General features: G+C 41.8%; 1 protein-coding gene across 1 annotated transcript in view; it reads left to right on the top strand.

The window, feature by feature from the left end:
• Positions 1 to 3,092: 3,092 nt before the first annotated feature.
• rtf2 (replication termination factor 2) overlaps positions 3,093 to 11,563 on the top strand; it is a 100,186-nt gene continuing 91,715 nt past the window's right edge. Inside the window, exon 1 of the mRNA XM_048608192.1 lies at positions 3,093 to 3,414. Coding sequence (XP_048464149.1) covers positions 3,192 to 3,414 — 223 coding nt within the window. The 5' untranslated portion in view covers positions 3,093 to 3,191. The remainder of the gene's footprint in view (positions 3,415 to 11,563) is intronic.

The raw sequence follows: 11,563 nt of genomic DNA, 5'->3' as shown, positions 1-11,563 counted from the left end.
TAAATGAATTTTGAAAAATGAAAAGCAACGCCACAACTATCTGTCTCTCCAGTATGATATAGAATGTGTGATTTATATATATTTCTAATATTATATATTTTTGAATTTGGCCTTTTTATGTTTTGAACTTGTGGCATATCGGTTTTCGATTTGTCTAAAGGTGTTTAATGATTAACTATTAAGTATTTCTGTAGCCATGTAGTTTACAGTCTGAGAGATAGCTTTGGAATTAATGGAAAATTTCTTTATACTGAGCGAGTTTATGAGTGAACAAATTAAACAGTGCGTTTATTTTTCAGATGGAAGATTCTGAGATCGATTTCGTGAGCTTAAAGGAAACACCCATAGCTTCAAAAGAAATGTTTCTGTTTCAGTTTGGGGCAGTTCTGCTCAGATCTTGACTGAAGCTAGATGTCAAGATAGTTTAGAATTATTAAAAGTAGGTTACCTCAGTACAAGGAGACTAGTAAATGTTCAAAACCATAAGTGTTTGTAAAATGCAGAAAGGTTTATTTGAGGCTGAGAAAGTTTAAGCTGAAACAAAAACAGTGCTGGTGAAACACGACAGTCCGGCAACGTTCATAGAGAGAAAACAGAGTTAATGTTTTGTGTCCAGTGACCCTTCATCAGGACTGAAAATAGCTGCGAAAGGGCGGTAACAATGCTGATGAGAGGAGTTGGGGGGGTGGTGGAGCATAAAAGTGAATATTGTACATGGAGATGGGGCCCAGAGAGAGGGAGGGGGAGAAAATAACAGGATAGGCAAACAAAGAGATACCTGATGATAAGCTGAGGAAGAGCTAAGCACAAATGAGAAGTGTGATTAGTTGGACAAAAGAACAGGAGTAGGCCATTCAGTCCCTCAAGACTGCTCCACCAGTGAGACCATGGCAGATCTGTCGCTGGACTCCATATACCTGCCTTTGTCCCATATCTCTTTATACCTTTACTAAACAAAAATGCGTCTATAACAGATTTATAATATCTAGAATCCACGACCATGAAAATGGGTTGGCTGTGCAGGGAGGAACCCATACAATGCACGACCTAGCAGTTTTGGGGAGACTAACCGACATGGAGGAGGGTGATTACATTCTGAGATTGTTAAACTCAATGTTGAGTCTTGAAGACTGCATGGTGCTAACTGGAAGATGAAGTGTTGTTCCTCCAGTTTGTGTTGAGCCTCACTGGAGCACTGCAGCATAAATGTTGAAAGGGGAACATGGTGGTGTGTTGAAATGGCAGGTAACTGGAACCTTGGGATCATTTTAACACATGGAACATAGGGAAAGCAGTCACCCAGTCTCTGTTTCATTACTTTTACTGCACCCTGCTTGCTATAAGGATTCCATCTAATTTTCCCAGTTTCTCCATTTCTGTCACATCTGTTATGAAGATGCCACCTTCCGTAGGGAGGGCCTCAGAAATGTCCACTTCTTTCCTCAACCAAGGATTCCCTGCCACCGTAGTTGACAGGGCCCTCAGCCATGTCTGACTCATTTCCCACAATTCTACCCTCACCCCTTCCCAGGTAGAGGAGACCACGTTGTGAACAACAAATACCGTAGCCTAGATTGAACAAAGTGCAGGAAAATCACTGCTTCACTGGAAGGTGTGTCTGGGGCCTGACAAATTGAGGAGGGAGAAGGTAAACAGGTAAGGATTACACCTTCTGTGATAGCATGTGAAGGTGTCAGGAGTGAGGACGGTGGATGACAAGTTGATCAGCGTGTCCCAGAAGAACAGTCCCTGTGAAAGACTGACAAGGAAGGGGAGGAATATGTGTGTCTGGTGGCAGCATCCTGCTGGAGGTGGCAGAAATGGCAGCTTATGATCCTTTGGAAAGGTTGGAAAGTGAGGACCGGGGGACCTTGTCATTGTGTAGGAGGGAAGGGGTGAGGGTAGAATTATGGCGAATGAGTCAGACACAGCTGGGTGCCCAGTCAACTATGGTGGCGGGGAATCCTTGGTCGAGGAAAAAGGTGGACATTTCTGAGGCCATCCCTACGGAAGGTGGCATGTTCAGAACAGATGTGACGGAGATGGAGAAACTGGGAAAATGGGATGGAATCGTTACAGCATGCAGGGTGAAAAGATGTGCAGTAAAGACCAGACGAGGTAGGTGGTGGATAGGAACGTTTCAGGACCTCTATCAAGGAAAATGTGGAGCCCCATCAGATCATCTTGATGGGGAATGGACGTGTAAAAGGGTTGCATGTCCATGGTGAAAAGGATGGCTGGTGCTGGCAAATTAGAAATTTTGAAACAGATATGGAGCATCAGAAGAATTTTGAATATAAATGAGAAGAGGACTGGACAAGGGAGGAAAGAAGTCGAATCAAGATACCAAGAAACAAGTTCTGTGAAGTAGGAACAAGCAGAAACAATCAGCATGTCCAGGCATTCCTGTTAGTGGATTTTGGGAAGAATTCAGTAGCAGGCTGTATCGGGTTGTGGGACTATGAGGTTGGAAGCTCATGGGAAGCTTCCCTGTTGAGGGGAAATCCCCAGATGAGATGAGGTTGGTGACGGTTGTATAGACAATAGCTTGATGTTTGATAGTTGGGTCATAGTCCAGGGGCAGAAAGAAGAAAGTATCCGGGAGCTGGCGTTCAGCGTCCACAATGTAGAGATCAGTACATGAACACCCTCCTTGTCGGCAGGTTGAATTACAAAGTCAGGGTTGGATTGAGAGCACAGAGTGTAATCAGCCAGAGGAAGATCGGTTTGAATACGTGAAAGAGCCAAATACATCAGGGTGGTCGATGTCACGTTGACGATTCTCGATGGTAAAAGGTTAGACAGAGGGTTTCAGGTGGAGGGAGAGAGTTGGAGGCTGGTGAAGCGGGTGTTGGAACCCCCCTCCCTCACGGTCCCACAGCCCGATGCTGCATTCTTCCCAGCATCCACAAACAGGACTGCTGGGACAGAGCCACTGTTTCTAGCTGTTCCAGCGCGGGGCCGGCCGGGAGGGGTGGTTGAGTCCATGTCCATGTCGGGGTCGGATCAGGGTAAGGGAGGGAGAGTGAGGGTTAAAGAGGATGAAGGTTCCAGGGGGCGGGAAACGTTCCGGGAGGGACTTCCGGGTTTCGGCGGAAGCGTCGCCAGAAGGGCGGGGTTCGCATGCGCAGAGTGGAGGTGGTGCCGTTGGTGAGGGAGAGGGGTTGCGCACTTTGTGTCACCAGGACACCATGGGCTGTGATGGAGGTACCATCCCCAAGCGACATGAGCTGGTGAAAGGGCCCAAGAAGGTGGAGCAGGTGAGAAACGATGTCGTCCCGTGCCGCCCAGCCGCGACCTGCCGGTTTCTACCAGCCGGATGGTGCGGCCTCGGCTGCTCAGGCTTTCCGCGCTGTTTACTGGTCGCTCCAGTGCCTGGTGCTAGGCCTGACAAGTTGGGACAGAGTTCATATTGTCTGTCTCCTTAGCCAGTGGTGAGTGCTGACCACGGTGAAGCCAGGCTACACAGGGAGAGGGAAATGAACAACAGACATCATGTTCACGCTGAGGAATACTCCCCAAGGTCCGCTGCTGGCATAGATTTTTTTTTTAACATAAAAACAATTGTGATTTGTTTTTAGTATTAGTGTACGTTCTGAGTCTGAATGACAATAATAATGAGCTTAGTGCTGCTCGTTTTATACTTTACTGCTGGTTCATTACAATAAAGTAATGCTTTGTGTTACATTGTCACCTTATTGGTTAATCCATTGGAAAAATGGTGTGTACGTATAGCTCAACAGTCATATGTTGTTTTGTACCTGCTCTGTTGTAGCTAAGACGTAAGAGCCATGAAAACCATTCTAGGTTTCTTAAAAAAAAGTTGCCTTCATGGTAGACTAATTAGTAAAGTTTGATCACGTGGGATTCAGGGTCAGCTTGCCAGTTTGATACAAAATTGGCTTTATGGTGGGAAACAGTGTTAGTGGAGGGTTATTTTTGGACTGGAGGTCTGTGACTAGTGGTGTTGCACAGGGATTGGTACTGGGTCCACTTTGTTTGTCATTTATATAAATGATTTGGATGAGAATATGGGAGGAATGGTTAGTAAGTTTGCGGATGACACCAAAATTGGTGGTACGGTGGACAGTGAAGAAGGTTATCTAAGATTACAAAGAGATCTTGATCAATTAGGTTAATGGACTGAGGAATAGCAGATGGAGTTTAATTTGGATATATGTGAGGTATTGCATTTTTGTAAAACAAGGGCAAGTCTTAAAGAATTAATAGGGTTCTGGGTAGAGGTGTAGAACAGAGAGACCTAAGGGTTCAAGTACATAATTCTTTGAAATTTGCATCGCAGGTAGACAGGGTGGTTAGGGTGTTTGGCAAACTTGCCTACATCGCTCAGACCTTTCAGTGTAGGAGTTGGTATGTCATCTTGAAATTAGAAGATGTTGGTGAGGCCTTTTCTGGAGTACTGTTTGCAGTTCTGGTCACCCTGCTATAGCAAGGATATTATTACACTGGAGAGGGTTCAGAAAAGATTTACCAGGACATTGCTGGCAATGGTGGATTTGTGTTATAAAAATAGGCTGGGACCTTTTTCACTGGAGCGTAGGAGGTTGAGAGGGGTGACCTTATAGAGGTTTATAAAATCATGAAGGGTGTAGATAAGTTGAATACAAAAGATCTTTTCCCTGTGGTGGGGGTGGGGTTCAAAACTAGTGGGTATATTTTTAAGGTGAGAGGAGAAAGATTTTAGAAGGACATGAGGGCAATCTTTTTACACAGTGGTTAGTGTGTGGAATGAACTGCTAGAAGAAGTGATGGATGCAGGTACTATTAGAATACTTAAGATATTTGAATAATTCATGAATAGAAAAGGTTTGGAGGGATACGTGCAAGTGGGACTAGTTTAGTTTGGGAGCATGGTTGGCATGGACTACTTGGACTGAAGGGTCTCTGTTTCCATGCTGTATGACTCTGTGACCCTGTAGACTGCATAGACTGGTTATGATTTCCCAAAATTCCTTAGAATCTAGAAGCTTTCTAGCAGATTGGAATCTAACATTGTGTTCAAGAAAGGCAGAGAGGGAAAGCTGGGAAATACCGATCTTTTAGCCTGACATCATTTATTCAAAATTGGTTCTGAGAATCCTTACATGGCTGATGAGTCCATCTGTGGAGCAGCATCTCCGACCACACGTTTGGCGGGTGTTTCCAGGAGGTAAAAGTAGACTTCGGCCTTGATATTGTTGGTTTTCATTTCTGTGGTTCTTTTTTAGTATTTCTTGTTGGCATTGGGTGTTCTTAAAGAATTGTGTTGCTTCATAGAGGAGGTTCCTCCAAATCGGTATTTTTTCTGAATGGTTCTGTCCTGTGAAATTGGTGATGGCAGGGAAGCTCTGCTCCTCCAAGTTTGAAAATCTCTGCTGTAATCCCGTTCACTCCTGCAGCTTTTCCATTCTCTGCATGTCTAATGGAGGCTTCAACTTCTGCGCTAGGTGGGAGTCTGAGATCATCTTTGGAGAGTTGGGGTATTTCTTCAAAAACGCCCTTGTTGACAACAGTATCATGGTTTAGGAGTTCTTTGAAGCGTTCTTTCCATCAGCGGCTCTTGTTTTCTCTTTCTCAAAAGGGTGCTATCCTTACTGCGCACCTGTTTGAGGCCAAGGGTATTGGCTCCATATATTGCCTCAGTGCCACTAACGAAACCCCTGGTGTTGGGTTATTGGCAAAGAGTTGCAACTCCTTTGCTTTCCGAGTCCACAATAGGTTCTTGATTTCCCTAATTTTTCTTTGTAACTCCACCTTTGCTTGATGAGCTTTTTTTTTTTGCCTTGCTGGTGATGTTTCACCAAGCATTGAGAGCCTTCCTCTTTTTTTCATAAACCAGCTACATAAAGGAAAGCCAGTGGATGATTTTCAAAAGGCACCACAAAAAGATGATGCGATACTCTGGTAACAGCTTATAGAGATGACAGTAATATATCAATCAAGATATACGATTGGTAAATGGACAGGAAGTAGAGAGTAAGGATACAGGGAACATTTCAGGTTGGCAGTTTGTAACTAGAGGAATGGTACAAGGATCAGTTTTGGGACCTCAGCTAAATAATTAATGACTTGGATTAAGAGACTGAAAATGCATTTAATGATACAAAACTAGTTGGAATGTCAGATGAACATGGTATAATGAGACTGGAAAGAGAGAGGGAGAAATTTGAGTCAAGTGGCAGATGGAGTGCAATGAAAAATGTGAGGTAATTCAGTTTTGTATTAAAATAGAAAAGTATTGTTTTTATAAGGTATGATACTTCTAAATGTTGATGTCAAAGACTTCGATGAACATGGAAAACCAGCTTGCACTAACATTAAGTAGTCAGGAAGACAAATTGGCTTGATTATAGAAGACAGGATTGTTATGGAAGGATTTTTTTTGACTGGATGACAGTGATGCTGTACAAGGGTCAGTGTTAGGACCTTTGTAAGATATATAAACTATTTGAATGGAAATGTCTGCTTAGTAAGTTTGTGGATGACATGAAAATTGGAGGGGTTATGGAGGACGGGTGGTCAGAAGTTTCAGGTGAGGCAGTTTTGTTTTTACACAAAGGGTGGTAGATGCCTGGAATATGCTGCTATGGGAGGTAATAGATGCCTGGAAAGGGTTGCCAGTGGAGGTGGCAGAAGCAGATATAAGTGTTTAAGAGGCATTTATACAGACACATGTTGAGGCAAGGAATAGAGGGATATGGACCTTATGCAGACAGATTGGATTAGTTTAGAATGGCATTATGGTCGACACAAACATGGTGGGCTGCAGGGCCTGTTCCTGTGGAACTGCCTAATGGCTCATATTGCAAGGAAGATGGGAGTACAAAAGTAAAGAAATTGTGCAATTTTGTAGCAACTTGACAAGAATGTGCCTGCAGTAATGTGCACAATCTCCATATTTAATAAAACATATACAATTTGAGGCCATACAGTGAAGAATCATAGAATTCCTACAGTGTGGAAGCAGATCATTTGACCCATCCAGTCCACATCGACCCTTTAAAGATCATCCCACACCTCAATAAATACTGACTTTGCCAGTAGTGTTCTTGTTCAACAGTGAACAGTTATAGAAAAGTCACTCTATTTGCTATGTAGCTTGTGGTAAAAAGCGCTCTGGCAGTCGATTCCTTGACTCCTAATTATACTTTGAAAATCATCAAAGCATGAACATTCTTTGGAACACAGAACAATTTGATTTGAAGTAAAATATTCTTCTCATGGATGAATTGCTCTGTGAGTTTTAATTTTTAAAACATTTTTCCACCAAAAGATTTTGCTGGGGGTGCGAGGAAGTTATTTTTAATACTTTAACTTTTAGAGCTTTAAATCCAAACAATTATTCTCTTCCTTACAGATCTTTAGCCAAGTTTTCGAGAAGATTTGTAGCTCGGGTTGTGGATGTGGTTGTAGATGTGCTCACCAAGCTGGTGGGTTTGGACGCAAACATTTTGTCACCCTGCTAGGTAACATCGTCAGTGCACCTCTGGTGAAGCGTCGGTGTTCTGTCCTGCTTGTTATTTATATGCCTTGGTTTGCTGGGGTGGTTGGTATTACTTCCGGTTCACAACCTCTCAACCCACTTTACCTTCGGTATGTAGAAACAAATCAACGGAACACCGGTGGAATCCTCAATATCAGGATTAATTGCAGAAGCAGTAACGCAAAGGTTAGAACGGATAGCATTCCCCACTATACAACCCAAACTTTGTGTCTGACATGGAGACGACATCTTGTGATTATTAAAGGCACAAAACTAGAAGAAACCCACCAGCACACAAACAACAACCTTACTGGGATAAAATTCCAAAGCAGAAGAGATCAACAACCGACTACCCTTCCTGGACATAATGGTAGAATGCAAATACAACAGGGAACTCCAGACTAGCGTATATAGAAAGACCACATGTACGGACCAGATACTCAATTACACTAGCACCAATGCCCCACCCCAATGCCCACAAACGGAGCTGCATCAGGACATTATACCTCAGATCTTTAGCCAATTTGTTAACCTGTTTGACAATTGATAAGCACCACTCACCCATTGTGTTAAGGGGTCTTTGATTCTTTTCGGTTGTCAACAATGGTAATGTAGATACCAAGAGACGAGCAGCCAGTAAGGTGAAGCCAAAATAGTACGATTTCATTCTTGATTATGAGCCAAAGTTACTTTTAGTTTTGAATGAGGAAAGCAGACATTGTTTTTAAAAAGAGGGAGGCTTCAAGGGATTGTTTGAAAATTAGGAAAACGGTGAAGCTAATGTGTATGAGACTGTTATTTCATGGATGGAAGTATTTACTAATCAACCCGTTCTGAAATGTTCTTACTCACCTCTGGAACAGATGAGACATCAACCCAGGTCACCTTAATGAGAAGTAGACCCATAACCATTGTGCTACAAGAGCTCTAAATTATTTTTAATCAATCTGTTCAGACAGACCTGTGAGGCAGGTTGGACTTGAACCCAACCTTCTCACCTAGAGGAATAGACACTACCAGTGCACCATCAGACTGACCTTCTGGAGACATTGAGTGCAACATCTGTTGTTGGTTCAGGAAATCTCACTACGGTGACGACCTTTGCACAAGCTGCAGCCGAACACACTGTGACGGAAATACAGCAGAGGCAAGGAAAAGGTTCCAGAATGTAGCTGCATTACTCTCTGTCTCCTTTCTCTGTAAAGTTGTTCTCTCCAATTCTATTGAAATAGCAGAAAAATTGGGTTTTACAATGATTTCGTTCAGTGTGCAAAGGAGTGGTGAGGATCCTGGGTCCAACCAATCAGCCTAAGAATTAAAAACAGATTGTTGCTGTAGAAATAATATTGCAGAATGAAAAACTGAGAACACAACTCGTCCAGGGTTGCGATCTGGACTGGTGGTACACGACTGTGTTCTCCTGACTTCTTTCTCTATCCATATTTGTGTCTTATCTCTTTTTGTTTCTGCAGGAATGTAGAAGGAGTAAAGTACAAATTTCATAATCGTAAATTAGCAATTCATTTTTCATTTTTTGCCATCAGTTAAGTTGATTATTTTGTAACCAAACTGATGTTACTTGCTTGTTAATGACACAAACATGGTGTGTATTTTTCTACCCTGAATTAGCTAGTTGGGTAAATTGGGCATTTTGGTAGTTTTATTAATGCTTGTATTTGGGAATGTGGTCCCATATAGAAGTGTAATTTTGAAGAACCGACGTATAGACCTTTCCAGTATGTAATGGCTGATATAAATTGTACTACAATGTCTTGCCACATGCTTGCAAATCGACTTGGAATGGAACCCATCTGCAACCCAAGACTGCCTGCAGAGTACAGCAGTAAAAGTTTAACAGTAGTACCTATCTGGCGAAGCATGGCATGTTCACTGTTCTCTAATTACATAGCAAGTTCTAATGATAAAACAAAAGCGTGATTTATACATTTATATGACATGAAATAAATTAGTTTAAGGAGTTGTCTCTAACATTGTTTTTTCCAGTGTTACCCAGCTTTCAGAGAGACTGAAGGAACTCAAAACATTTAAGCGCCTGGTTCAGATTGCAAATTATCGTGATTAGTGTGCCCCGTTATTTTTAAATTTGTTCATAGGATGTGAGCATCATTGGCAGGGTCAGAATTGTTCTTTTTTTGTAATTCTTCTTGAGAAGCTGGTGTTGATCTGCTTCCTCGAATCACTGGGATGAAACTTCTTGGGACCAACAAAATGCCCTCTCTTTGATCTGTATATCCAACAAATTTTCCATTTCAAATACTTTATTATACCATCTGGGATGGTTCAAGGCATACTAGTACATTGCATTGTACCTCGAACATTGCCTACACCCTGATCATTTCTGGGGTTCATTCTTTCCTGATTCCAAATTCTTTTTGCTTCTCAATTATCAATAGCACTCCTGTCCTGGTTTCACTTGTTAAAGTTTTCCTTTCATGCTGTGCCCTGTATCTAGATGGTCTTGACAATTTGTTAACATTTGTATCTTCCATTTTCTTTTGTATGCTGGTTGTCCCCTTTTTGTTACAAACAAAAAGGAAAGAAATGAATTCCTCATTCCTAAAATGAATTTTAGTGCTTCTGACACTTGTTTCATCAGTGTATGCTTATCTGCAAATTTAGTTCCGGTCAAAACAAGTCCTTCCATATCTAATACTTTTGCACAGTCCATAAACTTACATACCAGTACGGATTGTGAAATTTCTGCTGTCCTTCATACTGTCTGCTGAATTCCAAAATTCCAAGGTATTTTTACATTATCAAAATTTGACCATGCCCCATAAGCTTTTTGGTATTCAAGAAAGTTAACAACCTGTCCAAACACTCCTCCTTGTTCAAATGATCAGGTTCCAATTCCCAAAAGAGCTTGTTGAAAGGTCTTCAGCCATAGTACGCAGAGGCTATAAACATCCCTTGGGCTATATATTAGCATGAAGTGAACATTGTAAATATTGACTGTAATTGTAAATATAGTAAGCCAGGAATGTACAGCATTGGAGCAACTGAGTTGTAATGACTTTTTATATGTTTTGTACGTAAAATTTATAAATAAAGCATGCATTTGGAAAAATTGAGTTGTTGCTTAAATTGTTTTATAGTTGGTTAGATAGGAACTTGAGAGCAGGAGTAGGCCATATGATCCTTCAAACTTGTTCCAACATTTAAAAAGGTGATAGCTGATCTGTTTTTGGTCTCAACCCCACTTTCCTGCTCTTCACCCTGTAACCCTTGGTCCCGTTTTCTGTCAAAAGCCTCTAACACAATGCAATAAATTCAATGACTCAACTTACACTATTTCTGAGTAGGAAAATTGCACAGACTGCTGGCCATTTCTCCTCTCCTGTCATAAAGATGAGACATCCTGTTAAACTGTGTCCCTCAGTTTTTGCCTGTAAGAGGATCGGCGTCCTGTCTGTGTTCTCCCTTTCAAATTCCCTCAAGCTTTTGTATGTTTCAGTATGGCCACCACTTATTCTTCTAAGCTCCAGTGTGTAAAGGCCTAAATAGGTGAACCTGTCTTCATAAGAGAAGCCCTTCATCCTAAAAATGAGTTGGGATAATCTCCTCTGAAATTTCTAATACAATTATATCATTTCTCAAATAAGTCCATATTTATACACTACTCCAGAAGTAGTCTCACAAAAGCCTTGGACTGTAGTGTTAAAGTGAGGGGAGGTGATGGTTTAATGGTATTATCACAAACTATTTATGTGGAGACCCAGGTAATGAACTGGGGACCTGCATTTGAATCCTATGACAAATGGTGGAATTTGAATTCAGTAAAAATTTGGAATTAAGTGTTTAATTATGACCATGAAACTGTTACTAATTGTCGACAAGCCCATTTGGTTTATTAATGTCTTTTAGGGAAGGAAACTACCATCCTTGCCCACTCTGGTCCACATATGACTCCAGACCCACAGCAATATGGTTGACTCTTACTGTAACAAATGCTGGCCTAGCCAGGGATGGCCACATCCTGAGAATGAAAGTTCTAAGCCCGTAGAGATAGTAGGAACTGCAGATGCTGGAGAATCTGAGATAACAAGGTGTAGGGCTGGA

This window comes from Rhincodon typus, chromosome 19 (genome assembly GCF_021869965.1).
Source record: "Rhincodon typus isolate 14 chromosome 19, sRhiTyp1.1, whole genome shotgun sequence".
Classification (NCBI taxonomy): domain Eukaryota; kingdom Metazoa; phylum Chordata; class Chondrichthyes; order Orectolobiformes; family Rhincodontidae; genus Rhincodon; species Rhincodon typus.
This window is presented reverse-complemented; position numbering and strand designations above follow the sequence as displayed.